The following is a 14,418-nucleotide window of genomic DNA, read 5'->3' as shown; positions in this document are numbered from 1 at the left end:
TGCTTTAGTTTAATTTTGTGATTATTAACTATGGTTTATTCCATCAATCTAGGGTATATAATTTTTTTTATCATTTAATTTCACTTTTATTAGCTAATAATAGGTTGATAAATTCAAAGTTATGGTATATACTTTTTAAGAAATTTTACAATCACTAAATAATTTTTTAAATTCGCGAATCGCGAGGATAAATCTACTAGTTCACTATCACTATCAGTCTACAAAAAATTTAAAAATTTGAGAGATAAACTGTCCTTCATTTTACTCAGCATTTAATAATGTTACAAGCTATACATATTATATGAGCACCTCTCATTAAGTTCACGTTAGCATTGCTTTTTTGTTTTATACATTTATTTGATTTTAATACATCAAAAAATATACTTTAATCATTAATTTTATAAATTTGTATAAAAATCAAATTTCAATATATTTGTCCATCCTCCCTATAACTTCAAATACACGAATAAAAGAACAAAATGAACTTTGAATTTTATGTAACTCATGAAATTAATTACGTTAATACGGAGTAATAATTTTTGAGAAATTAGAATCAAAACAAATGTATTAAACAAAAATAATGGTAAAGACTAAACGAGAATGTACTTACAAATAGTGCTCACATATAAGGCATACCGTATAACATTCTTTTATAAAATTAAAGCATTACAATTTATATCCAATTTAATAATAAAAAGGCATTACATTTTAAATAAGGTCCAACTAAAAGAGCAGAGTTGGACTTGTACTAATCTTTAACCGCATTACATAAACACATAATATAAGTGGGAAAAGAAAAAGAAAAAAAAAAAGGACATTGATTATAAGGATTTATTTAGTGTGTGTTGGATGGTCTTCGTGTGTCAGTTGTGCATAAATCTAACCCACTGCGATACGCTTGGAACTCCATTATAAACAACACTCATCATATAATACCCCGCAGGCGCTACCTTGGCTGAAGGCGGAGCTTCCACCACCGCATTCAACAACTGCTTCCCCGCCCCGCCCACCGCCACCGTAACATTCTTGCACCTCAACACCAGCAGCCTCTGATCCATGGAGATGGAATGCGTGTTGAACGGAGACGCATAGGCCGTGAAAACGACGTCGCGCGCCGAGTGCCACGCCCTCTTCCTCATCATGAACCTCACCGAAAACTCTCCTCCGTAAGCCACTCCGCCGTCGTGCTCCACGCTCACATTGCTCGGTCTCCTGTCGTCGAACGCCGCCTCCATGTTACCCGGCGTGAATGCCTGCAGCCGGAGCTCGGTGGGGTGAGCCACGTTCTTGAAGACGTACCGGTTGTTAGGGTTGCCGCCGGCGACCAGAATCTTTCCATCGGGTAAAAGAATGGCTGACGAGTGATACATTCTCGCGATTTTCGAGGGTTTTAGGAGAGAGAAGCGGCGGCCGAGCTGCTTCTTCGGCTTGTAGAGGTAGGGCTGAAGCGCTGGGCGCGCGGCGGAGTTCTTGCCGGCGCAGCCGCTCCCGGCGCCGTTGATGATCAAAACGTTGCCGTTTGGGAGGATGATCATGTTGTGCATCAACCTAGCGCCGGGCATTTGCTCCATCTTCCATTTGTGGTTGTTGCCCGTGATCGTCATCCGGCCACACGAGCTCAGGCCTGGGAGAAACCGCCCTCGCCTTGCCGCGGGGACTGCCCCGGCGGCCGCTCCTCCGCAGATCATGACCTCCGCTTTTAAAAAGTGGTCGGCGTGGTCCAGCGGGAGGAGCACTGACGAAGCAGAGCTCGGATAAGTTCGTGAGCCTTTTCCCGGGATTCTAGGGAAAGTCTTGACGACTTTGTTGCGTTTGTAGTTGAAAAGAATAGAATCCGTATTGGCGAAGATGAATATATGGCCATCTGGAGAGAGGTGGAGAATTGGGTACAAATTGTTGCCTCCTTCAGCATCATAAGTCCTTTTCAAGAATGGGAGGTTAAAGGATTTCTCATTCAACGATGCCTTTGGTACGAATTCGTAGGAGGAGACGTTACTCCCGCCCACGACGATCACCCGGTCGTTGTGGTCGGGTAATCTTAGGCTGGAAGCGTACCATCTCTTACTGGTAAGATGCTTCCTTCCCTGGCTCCAATCACAAAGGCTGTTCTTACACGGCCTAAAGTAACGAACCCGCTTGGAGCCCGTCCCAAACCCGCCCGCCTCGAGCAATGTGCCATTGCTGAGGAACGAGCCCGACGAGGCCCAGGGGTCGGGCTCGATGAACAGAGGCCTGATCTTATTGTTGGAAACGCTATACTCTACGGAATGGGCGTAGCAAGAGGGGTCCGCCAAGTCCACTAGGGCCCTCTGGCAGCGCCGCCCGTTGTAGCGGCGGGGCAGGCGGTAGTTGGAGGGGCCGGAGCTCGTCTGGTCGAACATGAGGACGGTGTTGTAGTGAGTTAGGGCCATGTGCATCGCCACTACGCCGGTGTTGTTCAGCAGAAGCTTCCATTGGCCAGGCGGGGCGGCGGTGGCTGCTCCGGCGATGGCTGAATAGTGTAGCAGCAGATAGGCAATGGCGAGTGCTTCTTTGTAGAGCGGATTTATGTTCTTGTTTTCCATGGTGAATTGTGTTTTTTGTTTTGATGGTGGAGATTTATATATATAGTGGGGAAGTTTTCGCGATTTCGGGGTGTCATGCAATTTTCGTGCCTTTTTGGGTGAGGACTATTACGTTGCTGCATGCATGGTGAAATCCTGCTTTAAATTAGGAATGGAGTTTTGGCTGAGCCCTCAGAATAAGTTGGTTTAATTAGGCAAACTCATGCAAAGCTAGCCTCCTGGAAATAATAATCGTCGAGATATTTTAGGAATGATGTTTTTGGTTACACTTTTCATGTGAACTAAACCAGATGTAACATATAAACCGAATTACACTTCTTGGTATGATATAAGTTTCTCATCATTTTCTCATATAATATATATGAATATATATGGTTATATGGTTTGGTTAAAATGAAAATCAAATCCTCTCTTGAAAAATTGAAAATCATGAACAAATATATAAAATGCATAAACAAAAAATAGTCCGGTCATGAAACAATATAGTATAATTAATACATTCTTTATATATTTTACATATTTTATTAAAAAAATCATAAAATTCATGAAAAAAATCTCTATAAATAGAGATCACATTTATTATATTTCTACACACACTAAGGTTGTAACTTATGTTATTATTCTTTTTTTGTAGAATTAACTTATGTTATTATTCTATTGCTCAGTTTTACTTATATAGTACATTCCGTCCACAAAAAATATATAATTCTAGATGGGGACGACGACACAAGTTTTAATCATATTCATACTAACTAATTATTAAAAAAATCCAATCATTTAATACACTAATTTTAGTGAATTTCTTTCTCCATTTTATATATATCTTCTAATAATTTATTAAAATTTATGACCCTAAACTACTCTATCATTTTTGTGACTCTGTGCTCCCAAGTGGACAAAGTAGAAGACATCCCGAGAGGAAGAGGAGTTGAGCATCTTGCCATCTACGGACAAAAAAGGGTCGAACAAAAAAAATATATAAAATTTAAATAAACTTGTACAAAATGGTGGAAGAAAAGAAAAGATATAAAATTTAAATAAAATGTACAAAACGGTGGAAGTGAAAAAAAATACTATACTTAAATAAAATGGACAAAACGGTGGAAGAGAAAACTTACAACTTAAATTTAAAAACGGTGGAAGGAAAAATATAAAAATTAAAATTAAATGAAAATTGGAGATGCGGGGTATCGATCCCCGTACCTCTCGCATGCTAAGCGAGCGCTCTACCATCTGAGCTACATCGCCAAGACATTTACTAAAGTCCCTTTAGAGATATAAATTTTAGCGTTCTATATTTTATTTTAGAACCAGAAGTTTCATCAACTGGAAGCAAACCAACAGGAGTAAATTAGGGCTGTAAACAAACCAAGCCGCTCGCGAACTATTCGGAGCTCGGCTCGAAAAAAGCTCGTTCAAGTTCATTTAGAGAAGCTCGTAAAATAAACAAACCAAGCTTGAGCTTTGTAGTATTCGGCTCGTTAGCTCGTGAACATGTTCGTCAAGTGATTCAACTTGAAAAATATAAATTATTAGTAGACATAACTTATATTTATCCACTAAAATTAATAATAATTGTATTAAATCTCTAATTAATTTTGTTTGTTATAAGAAAATAATTAATATATTTATTATTTTAAATAAAATAATTTATTTTTAAAATAAAATAATCAATATTTTGAATATTAATATAAATTTAGAAAGTTCGTACAGGCTCGATTAGGCTCGTGAGCCTCAAAGTATTCGGTAAGTAAAGTTCGGGATTCGACTCGATACTTAACAAACCAAACTTGAGCACACCACTATTCGGTTCGGCTCGGTTCGATTACACCCCTAGGAGTAATAGCCTGGTAGAGAGTGAGTGAAACAAGAAAAATGAGGATCGACACAAGCCAACTTGGCAAGTCTATCAACTATATAATTCACTTTCTGCGATAGGGCTGTAAACAAATCAAGCCGCTCGCGAACTATTCGGAGCTCGGCTCGAAAAAAGCTCGTTCAAGTTCGTTTAGAGAAGCTCGTAAAATAAACAAACCAAACTTGAGCTTAGTAGTATTCGGCTCGTTAGCTCGTGAACATGTTCGTCAAGTGATTTAGCTTGAAAAATATAAATTATTAGTATACATAACTTATATTTATCCACTAAAATTAATAATAATTGTATTAAATCTCTAATTAATTTTGTTTGTTATAAGAAAATAATTAATATATTTATTATTTTAAATAAAATAATTTATTTTTAAAATAAAATAATCAATATTTTGAATATAAATATAAATTTAGAAAGTTCGTATAGGCTCGATTAGGCTCGTGAGCCTCAAAGTATTCGGTAAGTAAAGTTCGAGATTCGATTCGATACTTATCAAACCAAACTTGAGCACACCACTATTCGGTTCGGCTCGGTTCGATTACACCCCTACTGTGATGTCCAACTAAATATATAAACAATTCCTTGTGTAGATGAGATAATGAGCAATGCCATGAATGGATTGAGTATCCGTTTCAATAATAATGGTAGCTATCAACTCCGAGCCACAAGAGCTCTCCGCTTCATCCGCCCACGCCCAGTCACCAATTAATCATCGCCGACGCCCACCTAATTCAAAACACTCCACTTCAAATTGCGAAACAGCCCAAATCTAATTCACTTCCATCACCTCTTCAATGTCTCTTTACTTCGCTCGCATTGACTACTACACCAGATCCATCTCAATATACCTCCTAACCAACGCAATTAATTTTTTTGAGCAAAAAACCTACGTCCGGTAGTACATATGAGGTTCCTTGAGGAACATCGATTAATTTTTATTGATTTGGGGAACCCATAGTTACTGTTTTTGTGTCATTCTGGGGTATATTTCATGTGCAATAGTTCTTGCTCCCTCCGTTCCAGCAAAGGTGAGGCGTTTGTTTTGGGCACATGATTTAAGAAGCTACTAGTATTTAGTGAAAATGTGAAATAAAAGAAAGAGCGAATTGAAAAATAGTTTTAATTTATTCCAAAAAAGGGGAAAGACTCAACTTCGTTGGGACGACTCGAAAATGAATATAACTCAACTTCGTTGGGACAGAGAGAGTATTCAATTTGAAGTTTTAGATCTGCGTGCAAGAATTATGGATGAGATCCTGTGTCTCACAATTTTGAATGTGTCACCGTGTCCCACTATTAAATGTATTATTCTAATACTTCTTATGTTCCCCTAATAGTAGCTCGTTTTTCACTTTGATCCATTTGTTAAAAGAGTCACCATGCATCTATAAAAGACTAATTAACTCTTGAAATTTTTTTAGTGCTACTACTTTTATTCAATTTACATATCTTCCTAAATCTTTTGCTGAAAAGAAATGAGCCACTTTTAGCGATAGGGGGTAAGTAATATTTCAAAAAATTAAAATTAGAAAATATATATACCCTAATTTTGAATTTATTAACTAATAAAAATAAAATAAAATAAAATGATAAAAAAAAAAGTATACCCTAATTGGATGGAACAAACCTTAGTCAATAATTATAAAATGAAACTAAAATATACAAAATTAAAATTAAAAAATATATATAGAAGAAAAATAGAAGTGAAACGCCATATATGGTACATTGAATTATTCAAAAAAAAAGTATGGTACATTAAATCTCATGAAGTGAATAGCTATTGGACAATTCATATCAATTACTATAATTCTTTTTAGGGGCATATCAGATATATTTAATTATACTTTATAGTTTGATTTTGGGATCAGAGTTGTAAAAAATTATTGATCTTTGTTAAATGTGAAAAACATCCTAATATTTCAAAGAATTTGTAAATATGACTATAGAAAAATTTTCAAATGCGAAAAAATTAGTTGTACCGTTTTATCAAAAAGTTGTAAATATGATATACAAGTTAAAGCTTCCAGCTTATCTTTCAATTGAATTAATAGATCTTACATAATTTTATACATTAATATGGTGTTTTCTAAAGGGTTAAGTTATCAAATAAACCCCTAACGTGGAAGTCCTTATTACATCCAGCACCCTATGGCAAGGGGTGTGTCAACTAAGCCCCTAAACTACGTAATTTCAGACAATTAAGCCCTCCGACTTAACGGAGAGTTAACACCGTTAACTTTTTAATTTTTTTAATTTGAGGGAAAAATAACATAAGGCAACTTGCCGGAAGACATAGACTGAACATGCAACTAGCCCAGTTCCTCTCTCCACCGGATTCCAGAATCGCCAATGCTTCACCCTCCATAGCCGAGAAAGCCCCCTGAATAAAACTAAAACGGCAGCAAATATTCTAAACAAAACCTTCAGAGATGAACGCCCCAACACCCAAACTAGAGTCACGTTCCACTGCTGCATCACAAGAAATACGGATCTGCTCCTCTCGAGTACGAAACACCCAGACCAAAGTCATGTTCCACCTTCCCGTGGAATAAGAGAATATTTCGAGCAAACCAAATGGACCAAAGATGATTGGTGAACGTTTGGTGCACCTCCTTATGTTGAACAACCCGGATTTTATCAAACCAGATAGAGATAGTGCAGATTTTGGAGTCGACGGATGGTGGTGGTGGCCGTCTATTATTGCTCACTGGAGCAGAGCAAGAGCGACCGTCGGTGGGCTAAGTGCTGCTGCCAGTCAGAGCTAGCGGGAGAGATGAGTCGGTCGACGGCGATCCTCGCTGCTATCAGTCGGACTCAAGGAGAAAGGAAGAGAGACAGATGGCGGCGCCTGGTTTTGGGGTTAGGGCTTATAGGCGGTGGCGGGGCTTGAACCACGAGCGGCGGCCATGGTGCCCACTGTGGTTGCCGGAAATTGGAGAGATGCGGTGGTGGCCACTATTTAGGTGCCGGTGAGAGGAGAGAACAGAGAGGAGTCGGCGGTGGAATCGTGAGAAGGAGGCCGAGATTTGGAGACCGGTGGCAGCGGAGGCACAAAACAAAAGAGGGGAGAGAATTAGAAAAAAAAAACTGACGGAGTTAACTATCCGTTAGGGCAGAGGGTTTAATTGGAGAAAATTAAGTATTTCAGGGGCTTAGTTGACACACTCCTTGCCATAGGGTGCTGGATATAATAAGGGCTTCCACGTTAGAGGCTTATTTGATATTTAACCATTTTCTAAAAATATATATATATATTATTCAATTCAATATTTCATATGTTTGGCGTAACGTGACAAGGAAGACAATAAAAAGGATAATATCGCCTACGAACTTTTAACATATGCACCGCTGAAATTTATTTGGTTTAATGCTTATCATATTAATTTAAAATGTTGAAGTAGCTGAAGCAACTCTCAGCAGGTTGTGATCTACCTATTTCTGCGATGAATATTGTCGACCGATTATACCAAATTGAGTTACTGGCCAAATTGATGATGATAATCAAGTCACGACTTTATCCAATATATTAGCTTACATTTTCGTGCGGGTCTAAAGTTATCGGTCAGAATTTTAAGACGGATAGCAAACGAGATCATTTGTTTTCAATCGTGTATGTATAGAAGTATATGGGTTACATTCTTTACCATCAAATAATTCCTGCAATTTTACTAAAAATCAAGTGAATATAATAATAAACAGGATCAATTAAACTATAAAGAACGAATTAATATCTTTTTTAATTTCCTAAAAATCGAATTTAATGTAGTCACCACGTCTTAAATTTAAAAGATTAATTATAAACTAAAAAACAATAAATTAACAAAATTATAAATAAGATATTTATAGAAAATAAAACGGACTCGCCTCGAATAAATCCATACTAATTACTACCCTGATCATCAACGCAAAGATAAATTAATTCTCATGAATCAACTAATTATAAACTGTCGTGAATGCAACGGACATATCCCAATTCTTACCTATTTTATCTAAAGTTAGCAAGAGACGCTTAAACTAATTACATAGTTGAATACTTGAAACCTAGACTTAATATTTCAATAGCATTAAGATGAAAGAATTCAATTTAGACAAATTACCCAAGAAATGCAAGTAATAATTCATTTATCAATTTATTCTATGCTACTGTTATGATAGTTTCATCACTTATTACTTATTAGCTTGATTCCAACTATTACATATTGGGAGAGCTAATTGACAGTGAATTAACCTAAAGTGATTAGGCTCAAGAAAATCAAATTAAAACTCTTTATTCAGGAGCAAATCAAAATCTAATTAAATTAATTAAACACATAATTAGGTCTCACAAATTTTGGACTAGTGTTTCATTATTCTTATCAAATCAAAAATTAACTCTTCTTCCAATTTTCTTCCCGATAAAGTTTCGGTAGTCGGGGTTTCAAATGTTACTCCCATTGTTCGAATGATGCAACTTGTGAGTGAATTTTTGGAGGTGTGCCGAATATGCAACAGAATGGGAAGACAAGGGGAACAATGAGGCGTCGAGTAGGGCTCCTCCATCTCATACTCGCATCGAAACTCCGCCGGAATTTCGAGTTTATATGGCTCGAGAATCCTCTCTTTGCGATTGTCGACTCCACAACTACCTCAATGAAAATTTAATCGAGTATATTTGGACACGATTTGGTGCAATCATAGTTAAATTAATGCACTTTTTTTTAATTATTGTACTCCCTCTGTCCATGAAAAAGTGCCCTACTTACCCCTTTTTTTTTTTCCACGAAAAAGTGCCCTGTTTACCTTTTTGTACATTCATACCATTTACTTTTCAATTTATTTACAACTTATGTCATTAATAAATCCACACTTTTATTTAATCTATGCAATTAACCCACACAATTAACTCACTAATTAAAACTACGAAACCAACTCCCCCACGCCTAATCAATCCCATTTATTTATTTATTTTCTTAATTTTCACTTTATTTATTTATTTTCTTAATTTTCAGTTTATTTATTTATTTATTTTCTGAATTTCAAGTTTATTTATTTATTTATTTTTGAATTTTTAGTTTATTTATTTATTTATTTATTTCCAGTTTATTTATTTATTTTCTGAATTTTCAGTTTGTTTATTTATTTATTTATTTATTTCCTGTTTATTTATTTTCCATTTTATCTATATATTTATTTTCTGAATTTTCAATTTATTTATTTATTTATTTTCTGAATTTCAAGTTTATTTATTTATTTATTTTTGAATTTTCAGTTTATTTATTTTCCAGTTTATTTATTTCCAGTTTATTTACTTATTTATTTATTTATTTCCAGTTTATTTATTTTCCAGTTTATTTATTTATTTATTTTCTGAATTTTCAGTTTATTTATTTATTTATTTTCTGAATTTCAAGTTTATTTATTTTTGAATTTTCAGTTTATTTATTTATTTTCGAATTTCCAGATTATTTATTTTCCAGTTTATTTTTTTTTTTCTGAATTTTCAGTTAATTTATTTCCAGTTTATTTATTTATTTATTTATTTCCATTTTATTTATTTATTTTCTGAATTTCAAGTTTAGTTATTTATTTATTTTTGAATTTTCAGTTTATTTATTTTCCAGTTTATTTACTTATTTATTTCCAGTTTATTTATTTATTTTCTCAATTTTCAGTTTATTTATTTATTTATTTTCGAATTTTCAATTTATTTATTTTCTGAAAATTTTATTTCCAATTTATTTATTTTATGAATTTCAAGTTCATTTATTTATTGAATCGGCACTTTTGTTTAATGTTTTCTCATTTAAATGCTTTCATTTAATTCACCTAATAAAATAATGCCAAATAGTTAGTGCAAGATTAGTAAAAGTAACCACAATACATTAACACTACCATTTTAGTCTTTTACACCACCTTTTTCAGCTTTCTTAAAACACGTGCCAGCACCCAAATGGGGCACTTTTTCGTGGACGGAGAGAGTAATATTTTTTATTTATTGTATTTTGTTTTATTTTAAATAACACAATATTGAATAATAAAAATAAATATTTAGAGCATATTTTAAAAAATGAGTTAATGGGCTCAATTAGCCATTATTGTATAAGAAAAGGAAAAAGTGTCCACCAAAATAAAAATATGAAAAAACTACTCCCTCCGTCCACCAAAAATATGCCACAATTTCCTTTTTCGTCCGTTCACAAAAAATATGCCACATCCATTTTTAGTAGTAGGGTCCACACCATTTCACTCACATTTAAAGTGGGACCCTTACTCCATTACCAACTTCACTCACATTTTATTAAAACCCGTGCCGAAAGTAAAGTGGCATATTTTTGGTGGATGGAGGGAGTAGCATTTTTTAATGTAAATGTACAATTATACCCTTAATATAGTTACACACTTTTTCACAACGTAAAAGTGTGTAATTGTGAAAGTGTGTAACAGTGTAAAATTCACTGTTACACACTTTTTCAAAAATCGTATAATAATCGCGAAAATCGTGCAATAGTGTATTTTACGTTGTTACACACTTTTTGTGAAAAAGTGTGTAATAACGTTAAAGTGTGTGATTTCGAAAAATTCGAAAAAGTGTGTAATAGTGTATTTTACACTGTTACATACTAAAAAAATATTTTAGTAGAAATGCTATTATTTTCATATTTTTATTTGTATGACTAAAATATTTTGACTACACTAGGGTGATGTCTCTTTTAAAATTTCGAATATAAAAAGGGGCTCTTAAGTGGGAAATAAACTTAATTATAGAGCTTCCAAAGGGGCTCTTGCGGTGCGATTATTGTTAGTAATAGCCCCAAATCCAAATTCCTAATTCGGTCGGTCAGTACTCAGTAGTACTCCCAAAACAATGCTCATCAACTTAGGGGTCATTACTCAGTGGCCTCAATTTACTGAACATAAACAATAGAAAACAGAGGACATATAATCATAAACCCTTTCTCCCAAAACATGCTCATCAACTTCTCATGAACCTACAAAATGGATGAAACTCAAATCCAAATCCAACCCTTCGTATTTCCATCTCTCATCTCTCTATTCTTGTTATGGATACTCAAGAAACTGTTTCCAGAATCAAACGGAAACAAGAATCCACCGCCATCACCACCAAAGCTGCCTGTAATCGGAAATCTCCACCAAGTCGGCTACTTACCTCATCAAAATCTGGGATTGTTGGCCCGAAAACACGGCCCGATGATGCTGCTCCACTTCGGCAGCGTCCCCGTTCTGGTGGCCTCGTCGGCCGATGCAGCGCGCGAGATAACGAGAACTCACGACCTCATCTTCGCCAGCCGCCCCCTCACCAAGGTAACCAGGAAGCTCTCCTACGACGGAAGAGATGTAGTTTTCGCACCTTACGGCGAATATTGGCGGCGGGCGAAGAGCACGGTTGTGCTCCAGCTGCTGAACAGCAGAAGGGTTCAATCTTTTCGATCGATCAGGGAGGAAGAAACGGCCCTTCTGGTGAAGAATATTCTAGAATGTTCGGGCCCGGTGAATTTGAGTAAGATGTTCTGTGAGTTCACTAATGATGGTATTTGTAGAGCAGCTTTTGGCAGGAAATTTAGTGAGTCGGAAAATGGGAAGAAATTCCTTGCTGTAGTGGGAGAGTTGGGGGAAGTGATCGGAGCCGTTCGTGTCGGAGAATTCGTCCCTTGGCTTAGTTGGATCGATCGTGTTAGTGGTTTTGATAAGAAAGTTGATAGGGTTGCTCAAGAAATCGATGAATTTCTCGATGGCATCATGCGCGAGCGTTTGGGAAATAAAGAGGGATTTTTGAAGGGGAAAGATGGAGATAATTTACTTGATATTTTGCTTGGGATTTACAGTGATGGCAGAGATGAAGTCTCCATTGATGACAGAGATAGTATCAAAGGATTGCTTTTGGTAAGTTCTTACTTCTTAGAATTGTTAATAATTAGGTTATTGGCGTGTATATGAATTCTCAATTAACTTATTTTCAAAACATAATCTTGTCTTCTTGCAATTGATTTTACAGGATGTATTTGCAGCTGGGACAGATACGACGTCAATACTTCTGGAATGGGCAATGACTGAACTCTTCCGACACCCTACAATTATGCAAAATTTGCAAAAAGAAGTAAGAGAGATAGTTGAAGACAACTCAAATATAAGAGAATATGAGTTAGAAAGAATGCATTATCTGAAAGCTGTGATGAAAGAAACACTCCGTTATCACCCACCGGTCCCATTGCTAGTACCAAGAGTGGCAAGCAAAGATGTGAAGATCAAAGGGTACGACGTCGTAGCTGGAACCGTGGTGATGATCAACGCGTGGGCTATAGGGAGGGACCTCGTCTCATGGGACGAACCGGAAAAGTTTAAGCCCGAGAGATTCTTGAATTCTTCAATAGATTATAAGGGCTTGAATTTCGAGTTTCTCCCGTTTGGGGCAGGTAGAAGGGTCTGCCCTGGAGCTGCATTTGCTGTTGCTACGAGTGAGTTGGTGTTAGCAACTCTTGTGCAAAAATTCAACTGGAAATTGCCTGAGCCTCAAGGGGGAAATTTGGATATGCGTGAGAGGCCGGGAATTACAGTCCGTAAAGATACTCCTCTCATTGCAGTTGCTTCATTGAGTAAATAAATAAGTAGACTTATCACTTATGAGACACTGAGTTTTGATATGTCTGATTGCACTATGTTTGTAATGTGTTGTTTATGTATGAGAAGCATAGGTATGTAATTAGTTACCACTTAATTAATACTTTTTAGTTTCACAAAAGTATATATATCAACAATAATTGCTTTATTTAATTGTAAAAATATTTTATTAATATATATTTTAGTGTTATATCTTTATATAAAAGTAAAAATATTAATCATGGTTATGAAGACTATAAATAGATTTGTTGTAGAACAAAACTTTGCCTTAAATTTGAAAAAAAAAATGAAAGTTATTTCCTAAAATGAAAGTTGGAAATAACTTTGAACTATTATTTATTTATTTTTCTAGCTAGCTCAAAATAAATATTAGTGTATTAATTTTCAATAATATCATGTGCCTGCGTGTTTATTCATTTAAGTGTTACACAATGACAACCTAGAGAAAGAAGTAAAGATGATATACCACTACGAAAGGATCTAAGTGATTGAATCGAATTATAATACTTCCTTCATCCCAAATGAAATATCTTGTTTCTTTTCAGCATGGTTATTCAGGAAAATGTTAATTATATTATTAAGTGGTGTGGTGTGGTGTAGAAAAGGTGATGTGGGTCCCAAAAATTCTACTTTTTAAGGATAATTTTTTCAATAAAAGAAAACAAGACATTTGAAGTAGGACAACCCCAAAAGAAAAATAAGACATTTAAAGTACGTGGGACAGAGTGAGTAGAAAGTAGCGGGAAATTGATCAAATTAAGAATAGAAGCTAGTTATGTCGGTTGATTGTGTAAAAAGACTTCCTGATGTTGAATTCCAAAAACTAGTGAGAGGTTCCCCGCTCTTCTTTGATCCGTCTTAGGAATTGAAGTTATTTGCTAAAATGAAAGTTGAAAATAATTTTAAATAAATATTGGCACATTTATTTTCAAAAATATATGTGTTTGTCTATTTAATCATTTAAGAGTTACACATTGACAACACGAACTTATGAAAATTTTAAAAAATAAATGAATGTACGTACTTTTACATGATTAGGTTTATGAAATACATTCTACAAGTAATACAATGCAAATAAAAAAAATATTTTGGTTATAGTATAAATTGCATCATTTAACATGAAACTTGCTATTTTGAGCCACATGATCTTTTAAAATATTTGTTTCTCCTACAAAAAAAATTACTACTCTTATCGTCGACGAAAGAATTATCACATTGTGGACGACATGAATTTCAATAAAATGATTGGTAGTGTTAGATGGAAAAGTACCACTGTAAATGTAAAGTATTAAATTGAGTGGTTATAAATTCAATGGTTATATATAAAGTGGAATAAGAGTCACATCAATGACAAATTTTGTAAATAAT

The 14,418-nt window shown here is 35.1% G+C and overlaps 2 protein-coding genes and 1 non-coding gene across 3 annotated transcripts; 1 reads left to right on the top strand and 2 right to left on the bottom strand.

The window, feature by feature from the left end:
- Positions 1–619: 619 nt before the first annotated feature.
- Positions 620–2,583, bottom strand: LOC131005133 (aldehyde oxidase GLOX-like). The gene has a single exon (XM_057931949.1). The coding sequence runs from the start codon at positions 2,562–2,564 to the stop codon at positions 864–866; it is 1,701 nt and encodes a 566-aa protein (XP_057787932.1). The 5' UTR covers positions 2,565–2,583; the 3' UTR covers positions 620–863.
- A 1,156-nt stretch (positions 2,584–3,739) lies between these two features.
- Positions 3,740–3,812, bottom strand: TRNAA-AGC (transfer RNA alanine (anticodon AGC)). The gene has a single exon. It is a non-coding gene; the product is annotated as a tRNA-Ala (tRNA).
- A 7,511-nt stretch (positions 3,813–11,323) lies between these two features.
- Positions 11,324–13,174, top strand: LOC131005132 (cytochrome P450 71A8-like). The gene is made up of 2 exons (XM_057931948.1): positions 11,324–12,315; positions 12,428–13,174. The coding sequence occupies exons 1-2, from the start codon at positions 11,410–11,412 to the stop codon at positions 13,031–13,033; spliced, it is 1,512 nt and encodes a 503-aa protein (XP_057787931.1). The 5' UTR covers positions 11,324–11,409; the 3' UTR covers positions 13,034–13,174.
- Positions 13,175–14,418: the final 1,244 nt, after the last annotated feature.

The sequence above is a fragment of the Salvia miltiorrhiza genome, chromosome 1 (genome assembly GCF_028751815.1).
Source record: "Salvia miltiorrhiza cultivar Shanhuang (shh) chromosome 1, IMPLAD_Smil_shh, whole genome shotgun sequence".
NCBI classification, from domain to species: Eukaryota; Viridiplantae; Streptophyta; class Magnoliopsida; order Lamiales; family Lamiaceae; genus Salvia; species Salvia miltiorrhiza.
Note: the sequence above shows the minus strand (reverse complement) of the source record. Positions and strands in the feature narration are given on the sequence as shown.